Raw genomic sequence first — 22040 nt, forward strand, 5'->3', positions numbered from 1 at the left:
CCGATAGCCGCTTCAGCGGCTGCAATAGTTATAACAAAAATTGAAAAAATATTTCCTTTTAATTGGCGATTATCAAAAAAATCAGAAAAGGTTACTAGATTTATATTAACTACATTCAGTATAAGTTCAAGACACATAAGGGCTCTAACCATATTTTGGCTCGTGACCAATCCATAGATACCAATAGAAAATAAATAGGCACTCAAAATAAGTACATGTTCGAGCATCATTAACCAACTCCTTATAAATTTTGATTCATTAACAAATATATCGGTAATAAAAAAAAGAATCTTGATAAAACTCTTTCACGTCACATAGAATTCGACAGAAATGAATGTGAGAAAATTGAAAAAAAAAAAAAAAATAATAAAAGACTGTTCTTATTCAAAACGCCCTGTGATCTTCAACCAATTTTGTGCCTCGATATAATTACCAGGGGTAAGAGCTATAGCTTGTTTCCAATATTCAGCAGCTTGATCAAACCAAGATTCTGTAATTTCATAATCTCCCTATCGAATGGCCTGTTCTCCGCGGTTGGATTAGGTGAGTAAAATCCTTCCCTTAGAACCGTACTTGAGAGTTTCCTGTCTCATACAGCTCAATAGTCAATTCTTTTGATCTTCCATGGAGTTAATAATAAGAAAAGAGGTTAATTACATGAGTTTCAAACTTGCCTTTGGATTAATAATTCAATTTAATCGTTTGTTTTTAGTTTTATTTTTTCTCCTACCTTCTGAAGAATAAAGCATCGACATTAACACTAACGCCCTTATTCTCATTTTCTGAAAGGTAACCATCTTGATTTCATATATCATTTCATATATAATATATCTATTTCTATAGAATCTTTGAGAAATACTTTTCTTCATAAGAAAAGACTTACTATCTTTGGGATATGATACTACACCGCTGCTCAAAACCTTAGGGGACCAACTTTATTACATAAGTTGATTTCTAATCTATCATCATATAAGTAAGCAGTTCTTGTTGTATCAGCCGAAAACCTTGTTAATTGATCTTTACGGTGCTTCCTCTATCAAATAGATCTTTTATCCATAGAAAAAAGTATCTAGGCATATATATTCTATTTCTTCATATTTTTACTTCTATGAAGTTTCTTTCCTACAGCTCATAAAAATCGTTGTTTCGAACGATATCTATGTAGAAAGCCTATTTCTATTATTTGTCTAGTATTTATTACTATTAGTGGACGTTCTTTTCTTTTTTCTTTCTATAGTGGAGATAGTCGCACGTAATGACAGATCACAACCATATTGTTAAAAGCTTAAGGTAAGAAAGGGTTTCGTTCGAGTGCCCGAAAATAGTATTCCAAAGCTTTTATATGTTCTCTGCTACTTGTATGGATAAGGCCTGTGTTATAAAGTATATAACTTAGATCATAGGGATCAATTTCTAGTCGCATAGCCTCATAATAATTATGTAAAAGCTCCCGCATAAATTCCTTCTGATTGAGCTAACATCCATTACGATCGTCACTCAGTTCAAAGAATCTTCGTTCCAGAACCGTATGTGAGATAGTCATCTTATACGGCTCCTCCTTTATGTGGATAATGATAAACATCCATGGAATCAAAAAAGATTGCAATATTCTCATTATCAACTGAGCGGGACTAGTGTTTTTACACGAAATCTCTAGCCAACCTTTCTGTAAATGATCTTTTATTAACATTTAGTTAGTTATTACTGGATAAATAGTAACTTCAAAAATTTCTTTGTCCTCAATGCCACTTAATTTCCCGGAATTAGTCACTTCAACAGTCTTCGATGGTTATATGGGTATCCAAAATACGAACGAGATGGATGTTTGTTGTCCCAACCATTCTAGTTAGTCCCGATCCCGATAAGAAGAAAGGAAGGATTTTTTTTACAAAGTTTTCTCCTGTTGTTGATTCCCTAGCGTAGTGCTTCTTCCCCCATGCCGCCTATTGGTACTAGTGGAGTAGGATTCACCTAACCCCATAGGTATATATAGGTATAACCTTTCGCTTAATACTACCTAAAATTGAAGCATATTGAGGTTGCGTTAATCGGGAATACACGATAGAAGGGATTAATCATTTTTTTTATTTCCAAACTTCACCTTCAGCAAGCGTAGGTTTTCTTTTCAATTTGTTTTTATTTGTCTCTGAAGTCGGTAAAAAAAGTAATCAAATTTCACCATCTCTGTAATAAGTGAATGCCTCTTTTTCTCCAGGAGTTGTCGGAATTATTCGTAATAAGATATTGGCTACAATGGTAAAGGTCTTATCAATAAAATTTCCATTTATCCTAGATCTAGTCATAGGTATCCATTCTATAATTTCCTTTTTTATCGCGTGATAAAAAAATTCCCCAAATAAAGGAATTGTACAATACAGTACGAAATAAAGTAAAAATGGACTTCTTAATCAAATTACTTTATTCTACGGTAGGCCTTGAAGTAGATTTTTTTTTTTCAAAAAAAATACAATTTTTTTCCATTTTTTTTAGTTTCAATTGATTGTGTGCGCCTATGCAAATGGGATATAAATGGCTTACTATTCACTCTGTTTAGGGACATAATCATTATGTAGGAGAGATGGCCGAGTGGTTCAAGGCGTAGCACTGGAACTGCTATGTAGGCTTTTTGTTTACCGAGGGTTCAAATCCCTCTCTTTCCGCACCCTTACCAAATTCATCAATGTTACTGACCTCAATGTTTGAAATAATAATAGATAACGTTATTGCAACTTTGATATGCATTCTCTATTCCTAGTTTGTTTCTATAATATAGAAAATTGTGGATCAAGTGGGTAAGGAATAACAATTTTCCTACACCCACTTCTATACACGAATGGGGAAAAATACTCGGACCAAAATTCTTGTCATTTTGACGAGGTTTAAGTCTGACGAGAATAATATTCTACAACCAGCAATTCATTAATTTCCAAACCAACCCATTTACTATCTATTATTTGCTTGACTAATCCTTTATATTGGAATGGAAGAATCAAATGGGTTGGCAATTATTTGCAGGGGGCTGATTCAAGAGAATTTTGAATCAGAGTTCTCGATTTTTTTTCATCCTTGGCTATAATAATATCTTCAGGTTTACAACGATAACTTGGTATATCTAATATACGACCATTAACTAAAACATGTTTGTGGTTAACTAATTGACGGGCTTGAGGAATAGTTGCAGCCATACCCAATCGAAAAAGTATGTTATCCAAACGCATTTCCAGTAACTAGAGTAAAACTTCACCCGTTGACCCTTTCACTTTTCCAGCGATACGAATGTATTTAAGCAATTGTCATTCTGTAAGACCATAATGAAAACGCAATTTTTGTTTTTCTTCTAAACGAATACGATATTGAGATTTTTTACTGGAGCGCGATTGTTCGCTTCCAACTGGAAGCTCTTTTCTGGTTAGTCCTGGTAAAGCCCCCAAACGCGGTATTTTTTTAAAACGAGGCCCCTTGTAACGTGACATAAACACTCCTTTTTAAAATGGAAATTTTCATAAAGAAAAATTAAAACTAAACTAAATGACAAATATTATAAATGAAGTAAAATCTACTTAAAGTATTGTATTAGAAATAGTGTAGTACAAAGAACAATTGGAAAGATTCTATTAGTATCCGAATTGAATTCTATTATATTTCTATATAAATAAAAAAGGCGGTTATTTTATTGCTTTGTTCTACAGAAAAGGAACTTCCTATTATTTTCCTAAAATAATAAGAGATTATCCCTTATCTGGAAAAAAAATAGAGAAAAAAGCCGGCTATCGGAATCAAACCGATGACCATCGCATTACAATGCTCTAACCTCTGGGCTAAGCGGGCTCTCATAATACAAATTGTTCATTTCTCAGAATTTTTTCCTAAACTACTGGGATCCTTCCTAGTTATTAACTATTTCATATTAGCTCTTCATAACACAATTACTATATCATAACATAATCCAATAAATACAAACATACAAAAAAATTTAGAATATCCTATATTTATTTGATATTCTAGTATATAACATATGATAAAAAACGGAATCATTTTAAAATACGAATAAAAACTATTTTAATTACCAGTTACCTCAAATACTCTTTATTGTCCATTTATCCAATTTTTTTTGATCCATAAAAAAATAATTTGATAAACAAGAATTTTCATTCATATAGTAAGATTCTCTTTTTTTTTAGTTTTTAATCCCATTTTTTAATATTTTAGATTCTTTAAATTTCGATTATTTATTATATTTTATCTATTTCTATTATTAAAAATTCATATTTATTATATGTATTTATCCCGATCCTTATTATTTAAATTTATTTTATATAATTTTATCTATTATATCTACTTTTAAATATTAAAAGTAAAATTATATAGGAATATTATTTCTATGTATATATTCTTTAGATATTCTTTAATATTCTAGAATACCTTATATTTCTTTCTAATATAATATATATATATATATATATATATATATATATATATATATATATATATATATATAGAAAATAGTAAAGAGTATATATACTCTTTATATATATATAGAAAATAGTAAAGAGTATATAGAATATCATCTTCAATAGAAATAAAAATAGAAATGTCTATATTAAGATATATTCAATATTATATTATCATTTTATTTAATTTAAAATTAAATAATGACTAATTTGATTACAGTTATTTATATTCCAAAATGATTATGCATTAAGATGAAATATGTAGAATGTCTTTTATTTTATACATAAATATATCCATATCGATTTATACATATCCATTCGAATTCTAAAATATTGGATGGATTATCAAAAGAAATTGGATTGGATAAGTAATTAAAAATTAGATCTTTCTATTGAATTTCTAAATAAATGTCGAATTAGAAATTAATAAATAGATTTTAATAATTTTTCGTTTTGTTATTATAAGGTTTGTATCTGTCTGCTCGAAGGAAAAAAAGAATCGAACTTTAGAGTATTCTAAATTCTATCAAAAAAGAATAGAAGGGGGGACATCTAAGATAGAGATATATGTAGTATATATCTCTGTATATTGAATTGTGAATACATAGATAATAGAATCATTTCTGATTCGACTAAATTATGGGTAGCTGATATAGATGAAAGAAAATCAATCAAGAAAAAACAAATAGAAGGAAATTTTTCCCCACCCAATATGAGTGTAGGTTTCGAATAAATTCAACAGTTCCAGCATATAATTCTCATAATACTCATAATACAAACAAATGAAAAAAATAGCCTAATGCGATATGATATCAATCTCAAAGAAAAAACGGGGGATATGGAGAAATTGGTAGACGCTACGGACTTAATTGGATTGAGCCTTGGTTTGGAAACTTACCAAGTGAAAACTTTCAAATTCATAGAAACCCTGGAATTCAAAATGGGCAATCCTGAGCCAAATCCTTCTTTCTTAAAAAAAATAAAAGTTTAGAAAGTGAAAATCAAAAAAGGATAGGTGCAGAGACTCAATGGAAGTTGTTCTAACAAATGGAGTTGACAACATTCAATTTATTAATGAAGATTTCTAACTTCTATTTGTAACTATTTTGATTCTATCACAATGGAAACATTAGAATCAATTACAATTGGAAGAAAAAATGACTGAATATTCATTGCTCAAATCAGTCACTCCACCATAATCTGATGGATTTTTTGAATAACTGATTAATCAGACGAGAATAAAGATAGAGTCACATTCTACATGTCAATACCGACATCAATGAAATTTTTAGTAAGAGGAAAATCCGTTGACTTTAGAAATCGTGAGGGTTCAAGTCCCTCTATCCCCAAAAGCCAATTAAATTCCCTCATTTTGATGGCCCTTTTTTTATTTAGTTGACATAGACTCAAGTAATTTCTTAAAATTAGGATGGTGCGTCAAGAATGGTCGGGATAGCTCAGCTGGTAGAGTAGAGGACTGAAAATCCTCGTGTCACCGGTTCAAATCTGGTTCCTGATGACTCATTATGTATGAGTATCTATTCCCATATTTCTTTTCAAAAATTGGGGGAATAGATAGATATTTATTAGTGGTCTTAATCATCCTATATAATTTATGTAGGTGTAGGAGATATGCTCTTTCTAGATGAAGAATGAATAGATTTATATTCTAGGTATGAAAAGGAAGTCTAAAAATGAATGATTCAAGTTTGTTTCTATTTTTTGTGCGCTACAATAACGGATGTTAATATTTCAATTGAAACAATATTCAAATGGTTAAATTAGTTGGTTGAAAGACCAAAAACTGGAATCTAGGGGAGTTCATAGGTGAGAATAGTCAAAATTTATCTGAGATACATTATCCAAAAATCTGGTCCATTTCTTTGTATTTAATCGTACTTTTTCTTTTTCTTATCCATATATCTAATTGATGCTGATGTGCATCTTACATAGTTAATGATGCAGAACTTTTTCAATTCATCTTATTGGCTCGTCCGAAATAAGTATTACTCCATCCCATTTTTGAATCTCAATGAATCCCTATATTATTGTCTTTTTTATTTATCAATTTTCTTATTTATCATAATCCAGAATAAGATAGGAATGAAACCTCTATTATTCTGTCTAATCTATAAGAAAAAGAAAATGTCCATACAGATATTTCTTTAACATCTGGGGTTGTCGAAGTTCTGATTACTTTCTTATTTTTATCATTTAGTGAGCATCTTGTATTTCATAAAAATTGGGGGCGATATAATCTTTACGCAAAGGCCATCCTATCCAACTTTCGGGCAATAAAATACGTTTCAAACGCGGATGATTATCATAATGGATTCCTAACATATCATAAGATTCCCTTTCTTGAAAATCTGCACTTTTCCAGACCCAGAAAAGAGAAGGAATTCTCAGATTTTTCCTTGGGGTAAATACTTTTATGCATACCTCTTCGGGTTGATCTAGACTATACTCTATTCTCGTAAGATGATAGACACTCACTAATAGTCCTCCTGGTGCTACATCACAGGCACATTGGGAACGTAGATAATTGTAACCAAATACATATAAAATAACAGCAATTGAATGCTAATCCTCGGGCTTTATTTGTAAAGTCTCAATTCCTTGGTAATCAAAACTCAAAGATCTATGAACTATTCTATGTTTGACTAGTGAAGCAGACAAATTACCTTGCATTTTTTTACTTCTCCCGAATTTTTTATCAGATTGGTATAAGTATTTACCTTTTATTTACATTACAATGAAATTTTTTAAGATTGACTTGCTTGCTATTTATTATTGTATTTTGTACAAAAGGATGATATTTAATTCACTTTTTCGTTCGTCGGAGGATACTGAACTTTTTTATATTTCAAAAATGTGTCAGAGGTCATCTCTGAAATAGATGATGCTTGATAGAATAATCCTTGATTAGAATTGTCGGTATGAGTACTGCGTCCAACATAAAATTTGTGGTTGGTAGTAAAAGACATATTCTCTCATTGATAACTAATTAGATCTTCATCGATTTCTCGAGATATTTTCTTCTGAAGTTTTGTTATAGCATCTATAACAGCTTCCGGTTTAGGTGGACATCCTGGCAAATAGACATCCACAGGAATTAGCTTATCCATGCCCCAAACAGTACTATAAGAATCGGTACTGAACATACCTCCTGTAATTGTACAGGCTCCCATAGCAATAACATATTTTGGTTCGGGCATTTGCTCATATAATCGAACTAAAGAAGGAGCCATTTTCATAGTTACGGTGCCCGCTGTTAAAATGAGGTATCCCTGCCTAGGACTAAAGCATGGTACCAGTCCATAACGATCGAAGTCAAATTGCAATCCTATTAATGAAGCAAATTCAATGAAGCAACAACTAGTACCATACAGAAGCGGACATAAATTGGATAGTCTTGACCAATTTGAAAGATCATTTAATGTAGTAGAAATAACTAAATTTTTGGTTTTTTGATCAAGTAAGGGAAACTCAATGGAATTCACAATTGTCTCGATGTTTTGTTTAATTGTCTAAATATTCAAGAATTAAGACCATTCTAATGCTCCCTTTCGCCATGCATAAACTAAACCATCAATTAGGATAAGCACTAAGATGAAAGCTTCTAGAAACACTGATACCCCCAATACATCAAAACTCATTGCCCATGGGTAAAGAAAGATTGTTTCAACATCAAAAACAACAAAAACTAGAGCAAACATATAATAACGGATTTGAAATTGTAACCAAGCATCGCCCATCGGTTCTATTCCAGATTCATAACTAGAAAGTTTTTCTGGCCCTTTCCTAATTGGAGCTAAAATTCCAGAAATGAGAAATGCCAAAATAGGAATCAAGATCGATATTATTAGAAATGTCCAAAAAATATCATATTCATAAAGCAAAAACATAAATATACTCCTATGAATGTGGAAAATATACTGGATTCATATTAATTCTTAGTCAATTTGAATTGAAATTTTCAAATTCTTAGATTCATTAATCTAATCAAAATTGAAATGCTTTGTATTTTATTAAGTTTACATTATTTCTAATAAAATTGAAATTAGTATCTGAGTATACTAATATCATTCTATCATTCTTTCTATTCCAAAAAGTATTTCAAGTATATTTAAACTACTAGTATAGTATTACTAGTATTTCGTATTCAATATAGTACTAATATAATAAATATAGTATTATTAAAAATCTATTTGTAATGACAGATATGAGATAATAAATAGAAATCTGAGTAGTATCAGTAGTAATATTAGGGCTATACGGACTCGAACCGTAGACCTTCTCGGTAAAACAGACCAAACTATTCTTATCAAAATGATTTGAATTGTTTTAAAGACCCAACGTGCATTTTTTTGCATTGGCCTTTTTCATTAACTGATAGAAATATCAATTATTCTACCATCTTTTTTCTTTCCACAAAGAAAAAGGAAATGACTCCCTGTGCTCTGATTTCTTACTTAGATGAAAATCTAAGAGCACTACCAAAGTTTTTCAAAGAAGAAGGTTATCCTGACGTATGTCTGCTTCTGGCATGGATCAACTTAAGTTAAATGGACTCTCTACCAACCTACTTAAATAAAAATATAAAATAGGAAATGAAACTTCATACACCTTAAAGTTTAGAAGATAGTAAGAAAAGAGAATTTTTTTAGGTCCCTAGACTCATTGTCTAGCATTGAATAGATTAAGTATTCACCTTACCAATATCTCCAATCCATTATGGATTCCATTTGACGTCTAAATCCTTTGTCAGGCTATTGTTCTCACATTTTGTTCCTGGAGTAAGACATCGATTTATCAATTAAGATCAACTCTTTTAATTACATGATGGACTCCTATGAAAAAACTTTGGTGCATGTGTAAACAAGGTGCTTTACCTAATTGAGCTATAGCCCTTGTGCTTTTGATACATACATATTGGATGATATTCGATAAATAAATTCTTGTCAAGATAAATATTACATTACATGATCCAAACTCTTTGATTTATATTGTGTTTGTATTGTTTATAAGTAATATAACATTTAGAATCCATTGATCTGATAGACAACGACTTTTTTTATTTAGGATGATAAATGACATACTTAACTCAGTGGTTAGAGTATTGATTTCATACGGCAGGAGTCATTGGTTCAAATCCAATAGTAGGTAAGGTATTGGTAGAACTTATTAGATACCATTGATTCCGGTATCTAATAAGTTTTTCTACTCACCATTTTTTTATTGTAATTTTCCATCTTTTTTCTTGCACTAACTTGTTAGGAGATCTCTTGATAGTCTCTATGATAGCCTCTACTCATGTCTTAGCTCGCCGGAGAGATAGATTTGCTTCAATTGTTTCTCTCTTGCCTTCAGCCTTATTTAAGTTTGCTTCTGCTATTTGAAGAGTTTGTTATGCTTCTTATGGATTAATGTCACTAGCGCTTTCTGCATCAGTTACTAAAATAGTGATCTCATTATTGCCTATTCTAGCAAAACCGCCCATCAGAGCTATCGTTAACCATCGGTCCTTAAGGCGTATTCTCAAAATACCTATATCTAAAGTTGTGGCAATAGGCGCATGATTTTGTAATACCCCAATTTGTCCACTATTAGTAGATAAAATAATTTCTTTCACTTCGGAATCCCAAACAATTCTATTGGGGGTCAGTACACAAAGATTAAAAGTCATTTCTTGAATTTGTTCTCCATTTCTAAGTTAAGTTCGTAGCCTTCGTAGTAGCTTAATCGATATTACCCACCAAATAAAAAGCTTGTTCAGGAAGACTATCTAATTCTCCAGAAAGAATCAATTGAAATCCTCTAATTGTTTCTGCTAGACCAACATATTTCCCTGGAGAACCGATAAATACTTCTGCTACGAAAAAAGGTTGTGAGAAGAAACGTTTAATTTTTCGTGCTCTTGCTACGGTTAAGCGATCCTCTTCGGATACTTCGTCCAACCCAAGAATAGCTATCATGTCCTGAAGTTCTTTGTAACGCTGTAACGTTTGTTTAACTCTTTATGCAGTTTCATAATGTTCTTCACTGACGATATGAGGTTGGAGCATGGTTGACGTTGAATCTAAAGGATCTACTGCTGGATAGATACCTTTGGTAGCTAATCCTCTTGCTAGTACAGTAGTTGCATCCAAATGTGCAAATGTCGTGGCAGGAACAGGATCGATCAAATCATTTGCAGGTACATAAACTGCTTGAATAGAAGTTATAGACCCTTCTTTGGTAGAAGTAATTCTTTCTTGTAAAGTACCCATTTCAGTACCCAGGGTGGGTTGATAACCCACAACGGAAGGCATTCGGCCCAATAAGGCGGATACTTCGGATCTGGCTTGGACAAAACGGTAGATATTATCAATAAATAGAAGGACGTCCTGCTCATTGACATCTCAGAAATATTCTTCCATAGTTAGGGCAGTTAAACCAACTCTCATACGAGCTCCATGGTGTTCATTCATTTGACCGTAGACTAGAGCTACTTTTGATTCCGCAATATTTTTTTCATTAATTACTCTGGATTCTTTCATTTCCATATAAATATCATTTCCCTCACGAGTACGCTCACCTACTCCGCCAAATACGGATACACCTCCATGAACTTTGGCAATGTTATTGATCAATTCCATAATGAGTACTATTTTACCTACCCCAGCTCCACCGAAAAGTCCTATTTTTCCGCCACGGTGATAAGGAGTTAAAAGATCGACTACTTTAATTCCTGTTTCAAAAATGGATAATTGTGTATCTAACTGTATAAAAGCAGGCGCATATCTATGAATAGGAGATGTTGTGCGTGTAGGAGAATTGCCATCCAAGGCGCAGCGGAATTTAAAAATTTCTCCATTTAGTGATCCTTACGAATGGGCATGATCAGTGATAGAATCGTTACCTCTTGTGGCGATTCAAACCTTTGGTGCAGATCTCTGATAATGATCAAAACCTTTGATACAGATCCACGGGGCGATCACGAACGTTGAACGATGACAACGTCTCTACTCAGTCCACACGAACGGATTCCTTCAATCGCAGTGCTAGCTGTTATGAATGAAGGCTTTGAGTGAGAGAAAGAGGGAAACAAAATTCCAAGTCTCTGCTTGAATTTCTGTCTGAGTGGAATGGAGTGACAATGCTTCTACCCAAGGGGTTCTATTTATAGAACCACTTGTGTGGGCTTCAAGCCAAAAAGCCCACTTAAGTGCATTTTGGACCATATCTCATAATATGCCAAAATCACTTAAGTATTTGGTACCTTACCATATTTCGTCTCCCACTTAAGTGCACCGTACCTTACGGTGTTCCTTAATTATTCTATCTCTCATCAATCCGTCCTTTGTGTGTGACCCTATAGGTTTTCGCGGCGTTGGCAATTATATTAAATCACGCATTTAACATAATAAACAGTGAGCGGTATCTAGCAACACATCACTACTACCCAAGTCACGAAAATGTCATGTGATCTGACAAAACCTCCTGTGATAATAATTATGTGTATAATTACCCCTTTGCCCTTATGTCTATATTGAACACAAGGTATAGACCGTGTCACCCTTGTCCAGTTCAATATTGGGCCCATAGACATTTATCCTGTTACGCAGGATTGGCAAATTCCATCTAGGACACTCATGTCCCTCAGCATGCTTCGTGGAGTACTCATCAACTGTCTTTATGGTCATCCAGTTACGGATGACGTTGGATCAGTAATAAGGCACTCAACTCTACATCTAGGATCCATAGTGGTTTCAGGTCGAAGAGTGGTATACACTATTATCACCATGATAATAACTTATGACACTTTGCATAACTTTCTATATAGTATTCTCATAGCAGGTCAATCCGGTATAAATATTACTCCTAATATTCATACCTATGTTTAAGACTTGATAACTCTTTATCCATGATCCATGAGATGTGATCATCAGTCTACAAACATAATAGTCTTAATGCTTTAATGTTATCCCACTTCACATTAAAGCTCGACTACGGATACTTTAAGAATAGTGTCCTTATGTTTAATGTGTTCTCATGATTAAGTCACACTTAATACATTAAACGGACTATCTGTTCTAGGGACTTTATTAATCAACCATAATAAAGAAAATGCCTTTTATGATTAATAAATAATTCGATACAAGTACCAAAAGTATTGGCCTCTAGGGCTTACACCAACAGTGCGAGTATCTACAGGACCGAAATTATCAATAGGCTCTCCAAGCACGTTGAAAATTCGACCTAGGGTTGCTCCGCCGACTGGATCACTTAGAGCAGCTCCCGTGTCAATCACTTTCACTCCTCTCTTTAGACCATTTGTAGCACTCATAGCTACAACTCTAATTCGATTATTTCCTAATAATTGTTGTACTTCACAAGTTACGTGAATTTGTTTGCCAACCGTATCTCGACCTTGAACTATCAGAGCATTGTAAATATAAGGCATCTTCCCTGGTGGAAAAACTACATCGAGTACCTGATCGATTATTTGCGTGATACGCCCCAGATTTTTGTTTTCAAGTACAGAAACCTCAGTATCAGAAGGGGGAGGAGTTATTGTCATATTGCAAAATATCGGGGTTTTTTTTTTAAAAAAAAGAAGATGTTCGATAACAAAGAAAGTGGTTAATGATATTGAATAATAAATGTAAGTTAATAACCTATTTTCTTGGTACCATCCCATCAATTCAATTATTTTAAAATTTCAATGATTGAATTTTCAAGGTCATTCCAGTCATCTAGATTATAGACAATACTATATTATCTATGGAATTAGAACCTGAACTTTGTTTATGATTCCGTTTTTCTATCTCATTGGTCCTTCTTTTTTATTTCCTCGGCATAGGATTTATACTTAGCATATCATTTTTACCAATTTTTCTTTTTATTGGGAAAATTCTGCCGATTTTTACATCTAGGATTTACATATACAACATAGATCACTGTCAAGGTCAAGAATATCTTTTTTATTATTTAGATTAGAAAATGATATTCGAAAATTAAAAAAAAAAATAAGAGACTAAAAAAAACGGTCGGGTTGCGCCATACATATGAAAGAATGTAGAATAATGATGTATTTCCCAAATCAAATATCATGGTAAAATTTAACAGTGACCCATTCGGATTCATTGATAATATTAGTTGATGGATCATTTGTAAAAAGGTTTTATTAACTCCTAAGTTATGTCGAGTAGACCTTGTTGTTGTTGCTATAATTCTTAATTCATGCGTTGTAGGGGGAGATTTATGTCACCACAAACAGAAACGAAAGCAAAGGTTGGGTTCAAAACTGGTGTTAAAGATTATAAATTGACTTATTATACTCCTGACTATCAAACCATAGATACTGATATATTGGCAGCATTCCGAGTAACTCCTCAACCTGGAGTTCCGCCTGAAGAAGCAGGTGCAGCGGTAGCTGCAGAATCTTCCACTGGTACATGGACAACTCTGTGGAGCGATGGACTTACGAGCCTCGATCATTATAAAGGACGTTGCTACGAGATCGAGCCTGTTCCTGGAGAAGATAATCAATTTATTACTTATGTATCTTATCCCTTAGACCTTTTCGAAGAAGGTTCTGTTACTAATATGTTTACCTCCATTGTAGGTAATGTATTTGGGTTCAAGGCCTTGCACGCTCTACGTCTGGAAGATTTGCGAATCCCTGATGCTTATGTTAAAACTTTCCAAGGTCCTCCTCACGAAATCCAAGTTGAGAGAGATAAATTGAACAAGTATGGACGTCCCCTATTGAGATGTACTACTAAACCAAAATTGGGTTTATCCGCTAAGAATTATGGTAGAGCAGTTTATGAATGTCTCCGAGGGGGACTTGATTTTACCAAAGATGATGAAAATGTGAACTGCCAACCATTTATGCGTTGGAGAGACCGTTTCTTATTTTGTGCCGAGGCAATTTATAAATCACAGGCCGAAACAGGTGAAATCAAAGGACATTATTTGAATGCTACTGCGGGTACATGTGAAGAAATGCTAAAAAGAGTTGTATTTACTAGAGAATTGGGTGTTCCTATCGTAATGCATGACTACTTAACAGGTGGATTCACTGCAAATACTACCTTCTCTCACTATTGTCGAGATAATGGTCTACTTCTTCATATCCACCATGCAATGCATGCAGTTATCGATAGACAAGAAAATCATGGTATGCACTTTTGCGTATTAGTTAAAGCCTTACGCTTGTCTGGTGGAGATCATATTCACGCTGGTACTGTAGTAGGTAAACTTGAAGGAGAAAGGGAGATTACTTTAGGTTTTGTTGATTTACTACGTGATGATTATATTAAAAAAGATAGAAGTCACAGTATTTATTTCACTTAGGATTGGGTTTCTTTACCAGGTGTTATCCCTGTTGCTTCAGGGGGTATTCACGTTTGGCATATGCCTGCTCTCACCGAGATATTTGGCGATGATTCTGTACTCCAATTCGGTGGAGGAACTTTAGGACACCCTTGGGGAAATGCACCTAGTGTCGTAGCGAATCGAGTAGCTCTGGAAGCATGTGTACAAGCTCGGAATGAGAGACGTGATCTTGCTCGCGAGGGTAATGCAATTATCCGTGAAGCTTGAAAATGGAGTCCTGAATTAGCTGCTGCTTGTGAAGTCTGGAAGGAAATCAAATTTGAATTCCCAGCAAAGGATACTTTGTAATCCAGTAATATCATCCGTTCTATTAATTTCCATTAAACTCGGCCTAATCTTTTACTAAAAGGATTGAGCCGAATACTGTACATAATACTTATTGTTTGTATCTATAATAAATCCTATTGATCCGAAGGATCGATATATATATATTTTCAAAACTAATATTGACAACAGTGTATCAACCAATATAATATGATCGTGAATAAATGGATCGATTGACTCAAGTCAGATAGGGTTTTTACTTAATCTTAATGGTGGATTTGTTGTATTTTGTTTGATACAAACAAGAAGTTTTTTTTTATTCAAAGTGAAATAGAAATATGAAAAATATGTAAAAAATAGTAGTAATTTAAAACTATAGTAATACACAAATAACTACAGTACTGTACTAAATAAGTGGTCTATCATTTTTTATTCTAATTTTTTTTCTGTTTTTTTTTCATTGTAATTTAATGTAATATGTAACATTTGATTCTATTATTTATAGAATTGCATCTTTTTTTAATGCGATTGGTTATACACATCCTTGTTTGTAATTTGATTAGGGTTGCTAACTCAATGGTAGAGTACTCGGCTTTTAAGTGCGACTCCATTTTTTACACATTTCTATAAACTAATTGGTTCATCTATACCATCGGTAGGATTTGTAAGACCACGACTGATCCAGAAAGGAATGAATGGAAAAAGCAGCATGTCGTATCAACGGTGAATTCTAAAAAAAATCCATTCATATTGGATACAACCAATATTTTTCTTTGAATTGTTGACTCAGAACAAATGAATTACGTTCTATTGAATTAATAAAGGGATAGAGCTTAGCTGCTCCAATTATAGGGAAACAAAAAGCAACGAGCTTTCATTTTTTATTTGAATGATTACCACATCTAATTATACGTTAAAAAGGATTAGTGCTTGCTGTGGAAAAACTTTTTCCCATGAATGGATTAAGGATTTTTGTTATGAGTCCTAATTATTAGCTATACCCCATTATGTTATGGGGTAGCAAGAAATGTGTAGAAGAAAGAGTATATTGATAAAGATATTTTTTTCCAAAATCAAAAGAGCGATTGGTCCAAAAATATAAAGGATTTCTAACTAGCTTGTTAAAATGAGAAGGAACAAGCAAGGGGAGATAGTCCATTAATCAGTTTTAACTCGTTTTATAGGTATCTATTCATATTTGTTTTTTATTTCAATTCGAATATATATATATATATAGAATACCTTGTTTTGATTGTATCGCACTATGTATCATTTGAGAATCCAATGAATATCTGATCCTTTGACCAAATCAAATTTAGAAAATGAAGGAATATCAAGTATATTTTAGAACGATCTAGATCTCGCCAACAGGACTTCCTATACCCACTTCTTTTTAGGGAGTATATTTATGGATTTGCCTATATTCATCATTTTCATAGATCCATTTTTTTGGAAAATGTAGGTTATAACAATAAATATAGTTTACTAATTGTAAAACAGTTAATTACTCGAATGTATCAACAAAATCATTTAATCATTTTGGCTAATGATTCTAACAAAAATCCATTTTGGGGGTATAATAAGAATTTGGATTGTCAAATAATATCAGAGGGTTTTGCCATCGTCATGGAAATTCCATTTTTCCGACAATTAAGCTCTTCCTTCGAGGAGGCAGAAATCCTCAAATCTTTTAAAAATTTGAGATCAATTCATTCCATTTTCCCCTTTTTGGAAGATAAATTTACATATTTAAATTATGTGTCAGATATACGAATACCATATCCTATCCATCTGGAAATCTTAGTTCAAATCCTTCGATACTGGGTGAGAGATGCTCCTTTTTTCCATTTATTACGGTTGTTTCTTTATCATTTTTGTAATTAGAATAGTTTTATTACTACCAAAAAATCGATTTCGACTTATTCAAAAAGTAATCCAAGATTATTTTTGTTCCTCCATAATTTTTATGTATGTAAATATGAATATATCCTCGTTTTTCTACATAATAAATCCTCTCATTTAGGATTCAAATCTTTTAGCATTTTTTTTGAGCGAATTTTTTTTTATGGAAAAAGAGAGCATCTTGGAAAAGTTTTTGCTAAAGATTTTTTGTATCCTTTAACATTCTTCAAGGAACCTAACATTCATTATGTTCGATATCAAGGAAAATGCATTCTGGCTTCAAAGAATGCGCCTTTTTGATGAATAAATGGAAACACTGTTTTATCCATTTATGGAAATGTTTTTTTGATGTTTGGTCTCAACCAAGAATGATCAATATAAACCCATTATCTGAACATTTATTTCAGCTTTTAGGCTATTTTTCAAATGTGCGACTAAATCGTTCAGTGGTACGAAGTCAAATGCTGCAAAATAAATTTCTAATCGAAATTGTTATCAAAAAATTGGATATAATATTTCCAGTTATTCCTCTAATTAGATTCTTGGCTAAAGCAAAATTTTGTAATGTATTAGGGGAGCCCACTAGTAAGTCGGTCTGGGCCGATTCATCCGATTTTGATATTATTGATCGATTTTTGTGAATATGCAGAAATCTTTCTCATTATTATAATGGATCCTCAAAAAAAAGTTTGTATCGAATAAATATATACTTCGACTTTCTTGTATTAAAACTTTGGCTTGTAAACACAAAAGTACTGTACGCGCTTTTTTGAAAAGATCAGGTTCAGAAGAATTACTTCAAGAATTCTTTAGAGAGGAAGAAGAAATTATTTCTTTGATTTTTCCAAGAGATTCCTCTACTTTGCAGAGGTTACATAAAAATCGTATTTAGTATTTGGATATTCTTTTCAGTAACGATCTGGTCCATGATGAATGATTGGTTATGATACTTAAATATTATATATATCTATATAGAAAGGATTGTGAAATGTTAAGAGTTGAGTTTCAAGATTCCTCTTCTGGAAAAGTAACTCAGGTTTAGATGTATACATAGGGAAAGTCGTGTGCAATGAAAAAATGCATGCACGGCTTGGGGAGGGGTTTTTTATTGTTTTATTTGATTAAACATGGAATTTTCTACTCCATCCGACTAGTTCCGGGTTCGAGTCTCGGGCAACCCATTCTAATTAATAGATAAATTATATATTATAATTAATATAGCGAAAGAATGAATAGATCACTATTACATATCATAGCGAAGTCATATCTAGAGAATATATAAAACCTTTTTTCTTTTTTTTGAATGGATGGTGAAATGAGGTAAAAAAATAAAATTTGTCTGAACCTAGATCAATAACAGGATACGGTGGATATTGGTATTGGTTGACACCAGTATATAAGTCATGTTATATTGTTTTATAACAAGCCCTTAGTTCTATAGTTATAGAGAATTTGTGTGCTTGGGAGTCCCTGATAATTCAATTTCAATAAACCCAAGACTTTACCATGACTGCAATTTTAGAGAGACGCGATAGTGAAAACCTATGTGGTCGCTTCTGTAACTGGATAACCAGCACTGAAAACCGTCTTTACATTGGATGGTTTGGTGTTTTGATGATCCCTACCTTAATGACCGCAACTTTTGTATTTATTATCGCTTTCATTGCTGCCCCTCCAGTAGATATTGATGGTATTCGTGAGCCTATTTTTGGATCTCTACTTTACGGAAACAATATTATTTCTGGTGCCATTATTCCTACTTCTGCGGCTATCGGTTTGCACTTTTACCCGATATGGGAAGCTGCATCCGTTGGTGAATGGTTATATAACAGAGGTCCTTATGAACTAATTGTTCTACACTTCTTACTTGGTGTAGCTTGTTACATGGGTCGTGAGTGGGAACTTAGTTTTCGTTTGGGTATGCGCCCTTGGATTGTTGTTGCATATTTAGCTCCTGTTGCAGCTGCTACTGCAGTTTTCTTAATCTACCCAATTGGTCAAGGAAGCTTTTCAGATGGTATGCCTCTAGGAATCTCTGGTACTTTTAACTTTATGATTGTATTTCAGGCTGAGTATAATATTCTTATGCACCCATTTCACATGTTAGGTGTAGCTGGTGTATTCGACGGCTCCCTATTCAGTGATATGCACGGTTCCTTGGTAACTTCTAGTTTGATCTGGGAAACCACAGAAAATGAATTTGCTAATGAAGGTTACAGATTCGATCAAGAGGAAGAAACCTATAATATTGTAGCTGCTCATGATTATTTTGGTCGATTGATCTTCCAATATGCTAGTTTCAACAATTCTCGCTCTTTACATTTCTTCCTAGTTGCTTGGCCTGTAGTAGGTATCTGGTTTACCGCGTTAGGTATCAACATTATGGCTTTCAATTCAAATGGCTTCAATTTTAACCAATCTGTAGTTGATAGTCAAGGTCGTGTAATTAATATATGGGTTGATATTATTAACCGTGCTAACCTTGGTATGGAAGTTGTGCATGAACGTAATGCTCATAATTTCCCTCTAGACCTAGTTGCGGTTAAGGCTCCATCTATAAATGGATAATATTTTTGTTTAAAGATACGAATTTTTGTAAAGGAGTAATATCAACATTGTGGATATTACTCCCTTACTTTTTGTTAATATTCTTTTTCTGTATACATATATAGAAATAAATGTTTTCTTATTTTTTAATATTTTAGAAGATCATAAGAAAAGAATAATGAAAAGGTATAATTTATACATAGTTAGAGGGCGGATGTAGCCAAGTGGATCAAGGCAGTGGATTGTGAATCCACCATGCGCGGGTTCAATTCCCGTTGTTCTCCTGCCCATGAATCTCTTCAAATTCAAACAAAAAAGAGAAAATAATTTATACTCCTATTGCAGTTGCTACGGCAACATTTGTGATTTACCCGATGCTTTTCAGATGAGACATTCATAAACAACTCTACCATAATTCTTAGCGGATAACCCCAATTTAGGTTGAATACTATAGTACAGTCAATTTTATTATGTTCCATAATTTTATTATATAAATATAGAAAGAAATATATAATAACAAATTACTAAAAAGATAAATACAAAAAAGAAAATATACGAAGAAATTCGCCCAACTCCCACATATTTGATAGCCTCTCCTATAAAAAAAACTGGAAATACCAACTCCATTTGGAATTCCATCAATTACCTGTCTCTCAAAAAAAGAATTGAATTTAGCTAACTTTCTTACACTCGCAATTAAAGATATTTCAAAAAAGCATTTATAATCACTTTGGAAAAATGCCTTGAAAATAAATAAATGATTAACCTTTGATTTGATATTGATCTATAATTTGACATGTTTGATTTAATTACCATGTGCATGTTTAGTTAGGTTAAAAATATTTTGCTAACTTGATCCATAATGCACATATGCCATGTTTAAATGATTTAATCTCACTTTAATTCCATTTATTTTTTTCATTTATATTGTTGTTATTTGGGTTAAATTGAAAAGTCCATTTCAATTTATGTGATGTATGCTTGTGTATATCCATATCATTTTCCATGATCTTGTGGTTAATCATCATTTAATCATCATAGTCCATTTCCATTTGAATTTGCATTTTCCATATAATGTCCATTTAGTTCATTTATTTTAATTCATACTAATTCCATATGTTGGTGTGTTCACATGTCCATTGAGATCTTAAATTTATTCCAAGACATTATCCCTCTAATCCATTCACTTTACCTTATATTGTTTGAGGACACCATGCCACTTGATTGTTTTAGGCATGGTTTTTGGTTTGTAACTTGTTTAATCTCCATTCTTTACCCTTTGTATTGTGTGGTTCCATCCCTCCATTGTGGGTCATATGTACCCTCATCCCATGCAAGTGTAGTAGCTTAGGTTTATTTCATTTTATAGTTTACCATGCATGCTAACTAAAAAGATAAAACCAAACGATAAAACAAAACCTTTTCAAAAGACGAAGGTATTCTGGATCTAACGTCAAGTGTTTTCGAAATTACATTCACCATAGAAACGCGAGTTCTTGATCCAACATCAAGTATATCTTATCCATTCCATTATCCATATAATTCTCTTCTCAATCTATCTCATTCTATCTCTATCTCCATTCTTCACACACATTTTTTCATAATAAATATCAAACACTTGATCCAACGTCAAGTGCCTTTTCAAAAACAATTTCTCAACAAACTGGAATGCAAAAATGGGGTGTACGTGCTTGTACACAACATTCAAGTACTTGGGTTGTCGTTTGTACCTAGCTTGAGGACCCGACACTTGACTTCCTCCTCAAAATATCTAATGATTAAAACATGTTCAATCTAGGTGCTATGAGGGAGAAAAAAAGTGGTTAGGATCCCATTGTCCTCTCGACTCCAAAGTATTCTGATTGTTGGTCGTACTTAGTCAAGGGTCATATACTTGTCTCCCTCTAAGTACCAATTATAAGAACAAGATTCCGTGTCTACAATTCATCTCTAAGATTTTGATGATAACAAAGGATTAAACAAATTGGTACCCTAACATAATTTATCTAAGTGTGCAGGACTCTAATCAAAAAGAGGTCAGATAAACATACATCAAATATACACGCAAGACCAAAATGACCACTTAGAAGTTATTCAGGCAGAAGTTCTGACTCTGAACACACAGGAAGTGTACAAAGCTCAACGAAGAAAGAGGTATCAGACGCTCTGAATCTGAAGAGCGCACTCTAGGGTCTGATGCTTTTAGCCTCTGATGCAATCACTATCAGAAAGATATCAAGAACCTCTGAAGTCAATCAGCTTTCAGCAACTATCTGAAGATGCACACGCTGAACAGAAACTCTGATTTCTGCACACTATAAATCAGAAACGAACAATAAGACTTAGTTATGAAGTCTTCCGCTTATGGCAAGAATCTATTTTTGGAAGAAAGTTAATGCGCCCCAAACTGCTATGGAAAGAGCAAAGAGATTAATTACATTAAAACGCCCATCATTGCCAAGATCTTTGTCTTCCAACGGTCTCTTC

General features: G+C 32.9%; 1 protein-coding gene, 1 non-coding gene and 4 pseudogenes across 2 annotated transcripts; 4 read left to right on the top strand and 2 right to left on the bottom strand.

Annotated features, from left to right (window-relative positions):
* The first annotated feature begins 2572 nt into the window (after positions 1–2572).
* TRNAS-GGA (transfer RNA serine (anticodon GGA)) lies at positions 2573–2660 on the top strand. Its single transcript has one exon. It is a non-coding gene; the product is annotated as a tRNA-Ser (tRNA).
* Positions 2661–6467: 3807 nt separating this feature from the next.
* On the bottom strand, positions 6468–7726 carry LOC127118986 (NAD(P)H-quinone oxidoreductase subunit J, chloroplastic-like; annotated as a pseudogene).
* A 2466-nt stretch (positions 7727–10192) lies between these two features.
* Positions 10193–13017, bottom strand: LOC127118987 (ATP synthase subunit beta, chloroplastic-like; annotated as a pseudogene).
* Positions 13018–13499: 482 nt separating this feature from the next.
* Positions 13500–15047, top strand: LOC127118988 (ribulose bisphosphate carboxylase large chain-like; annotated as a pseudogene).
* Positions 15048–16131: 1084 nt separating this feature from the next.
* LOC127122712 (maturase K-like) lies at positions 16132–17127 on the top strand (annotated as a pseudogene).
* Positions 17128–18484: 1357 nt separating this feature from the next.
* On the top strand, positions 18485–19574 carry LOC127121327 (photosystem II protein D1). Its single transcript, XM_051051854.1, has one exon. The coding sequence runs from the start codon at positions 18513–18515 to the stop codon at positions 19572–19574; it is 1062 nt and encodes a 353-aa protein (XP_050907811.1). The 5' UTR covers positions 18485–18512.
* Positions 19575–22040: the final 2466 nt, after the last annotated feature.

The sequence above is a fragment of the Lathyrus oleraceus genome, chromosome 2 (assembly GCF_024323335.1).
Source record: "Lathyrus oleraceus cultivar Zhongwan6 chromosome 2, CAAS_Psat_ZW6_1.0, whole genome shotgun sequence".
Taxonomy (NCBI): domain Eukaryota; kingdom Viridiplantae; phylum Streptophyta; class Magnoliopsida; order Fabales; family Fabaceae; genus Lathyrus; species Lathyrus oleraceus.

Coding starts and splice junctions, on each gene's coding strand:
- LOC127121327 (XM_051051854.1), top strand. CDS start 18,513: ATGACTGCAATTTTAGAGAGACGCGATAGTGAAAACCTATGTGGTCGC.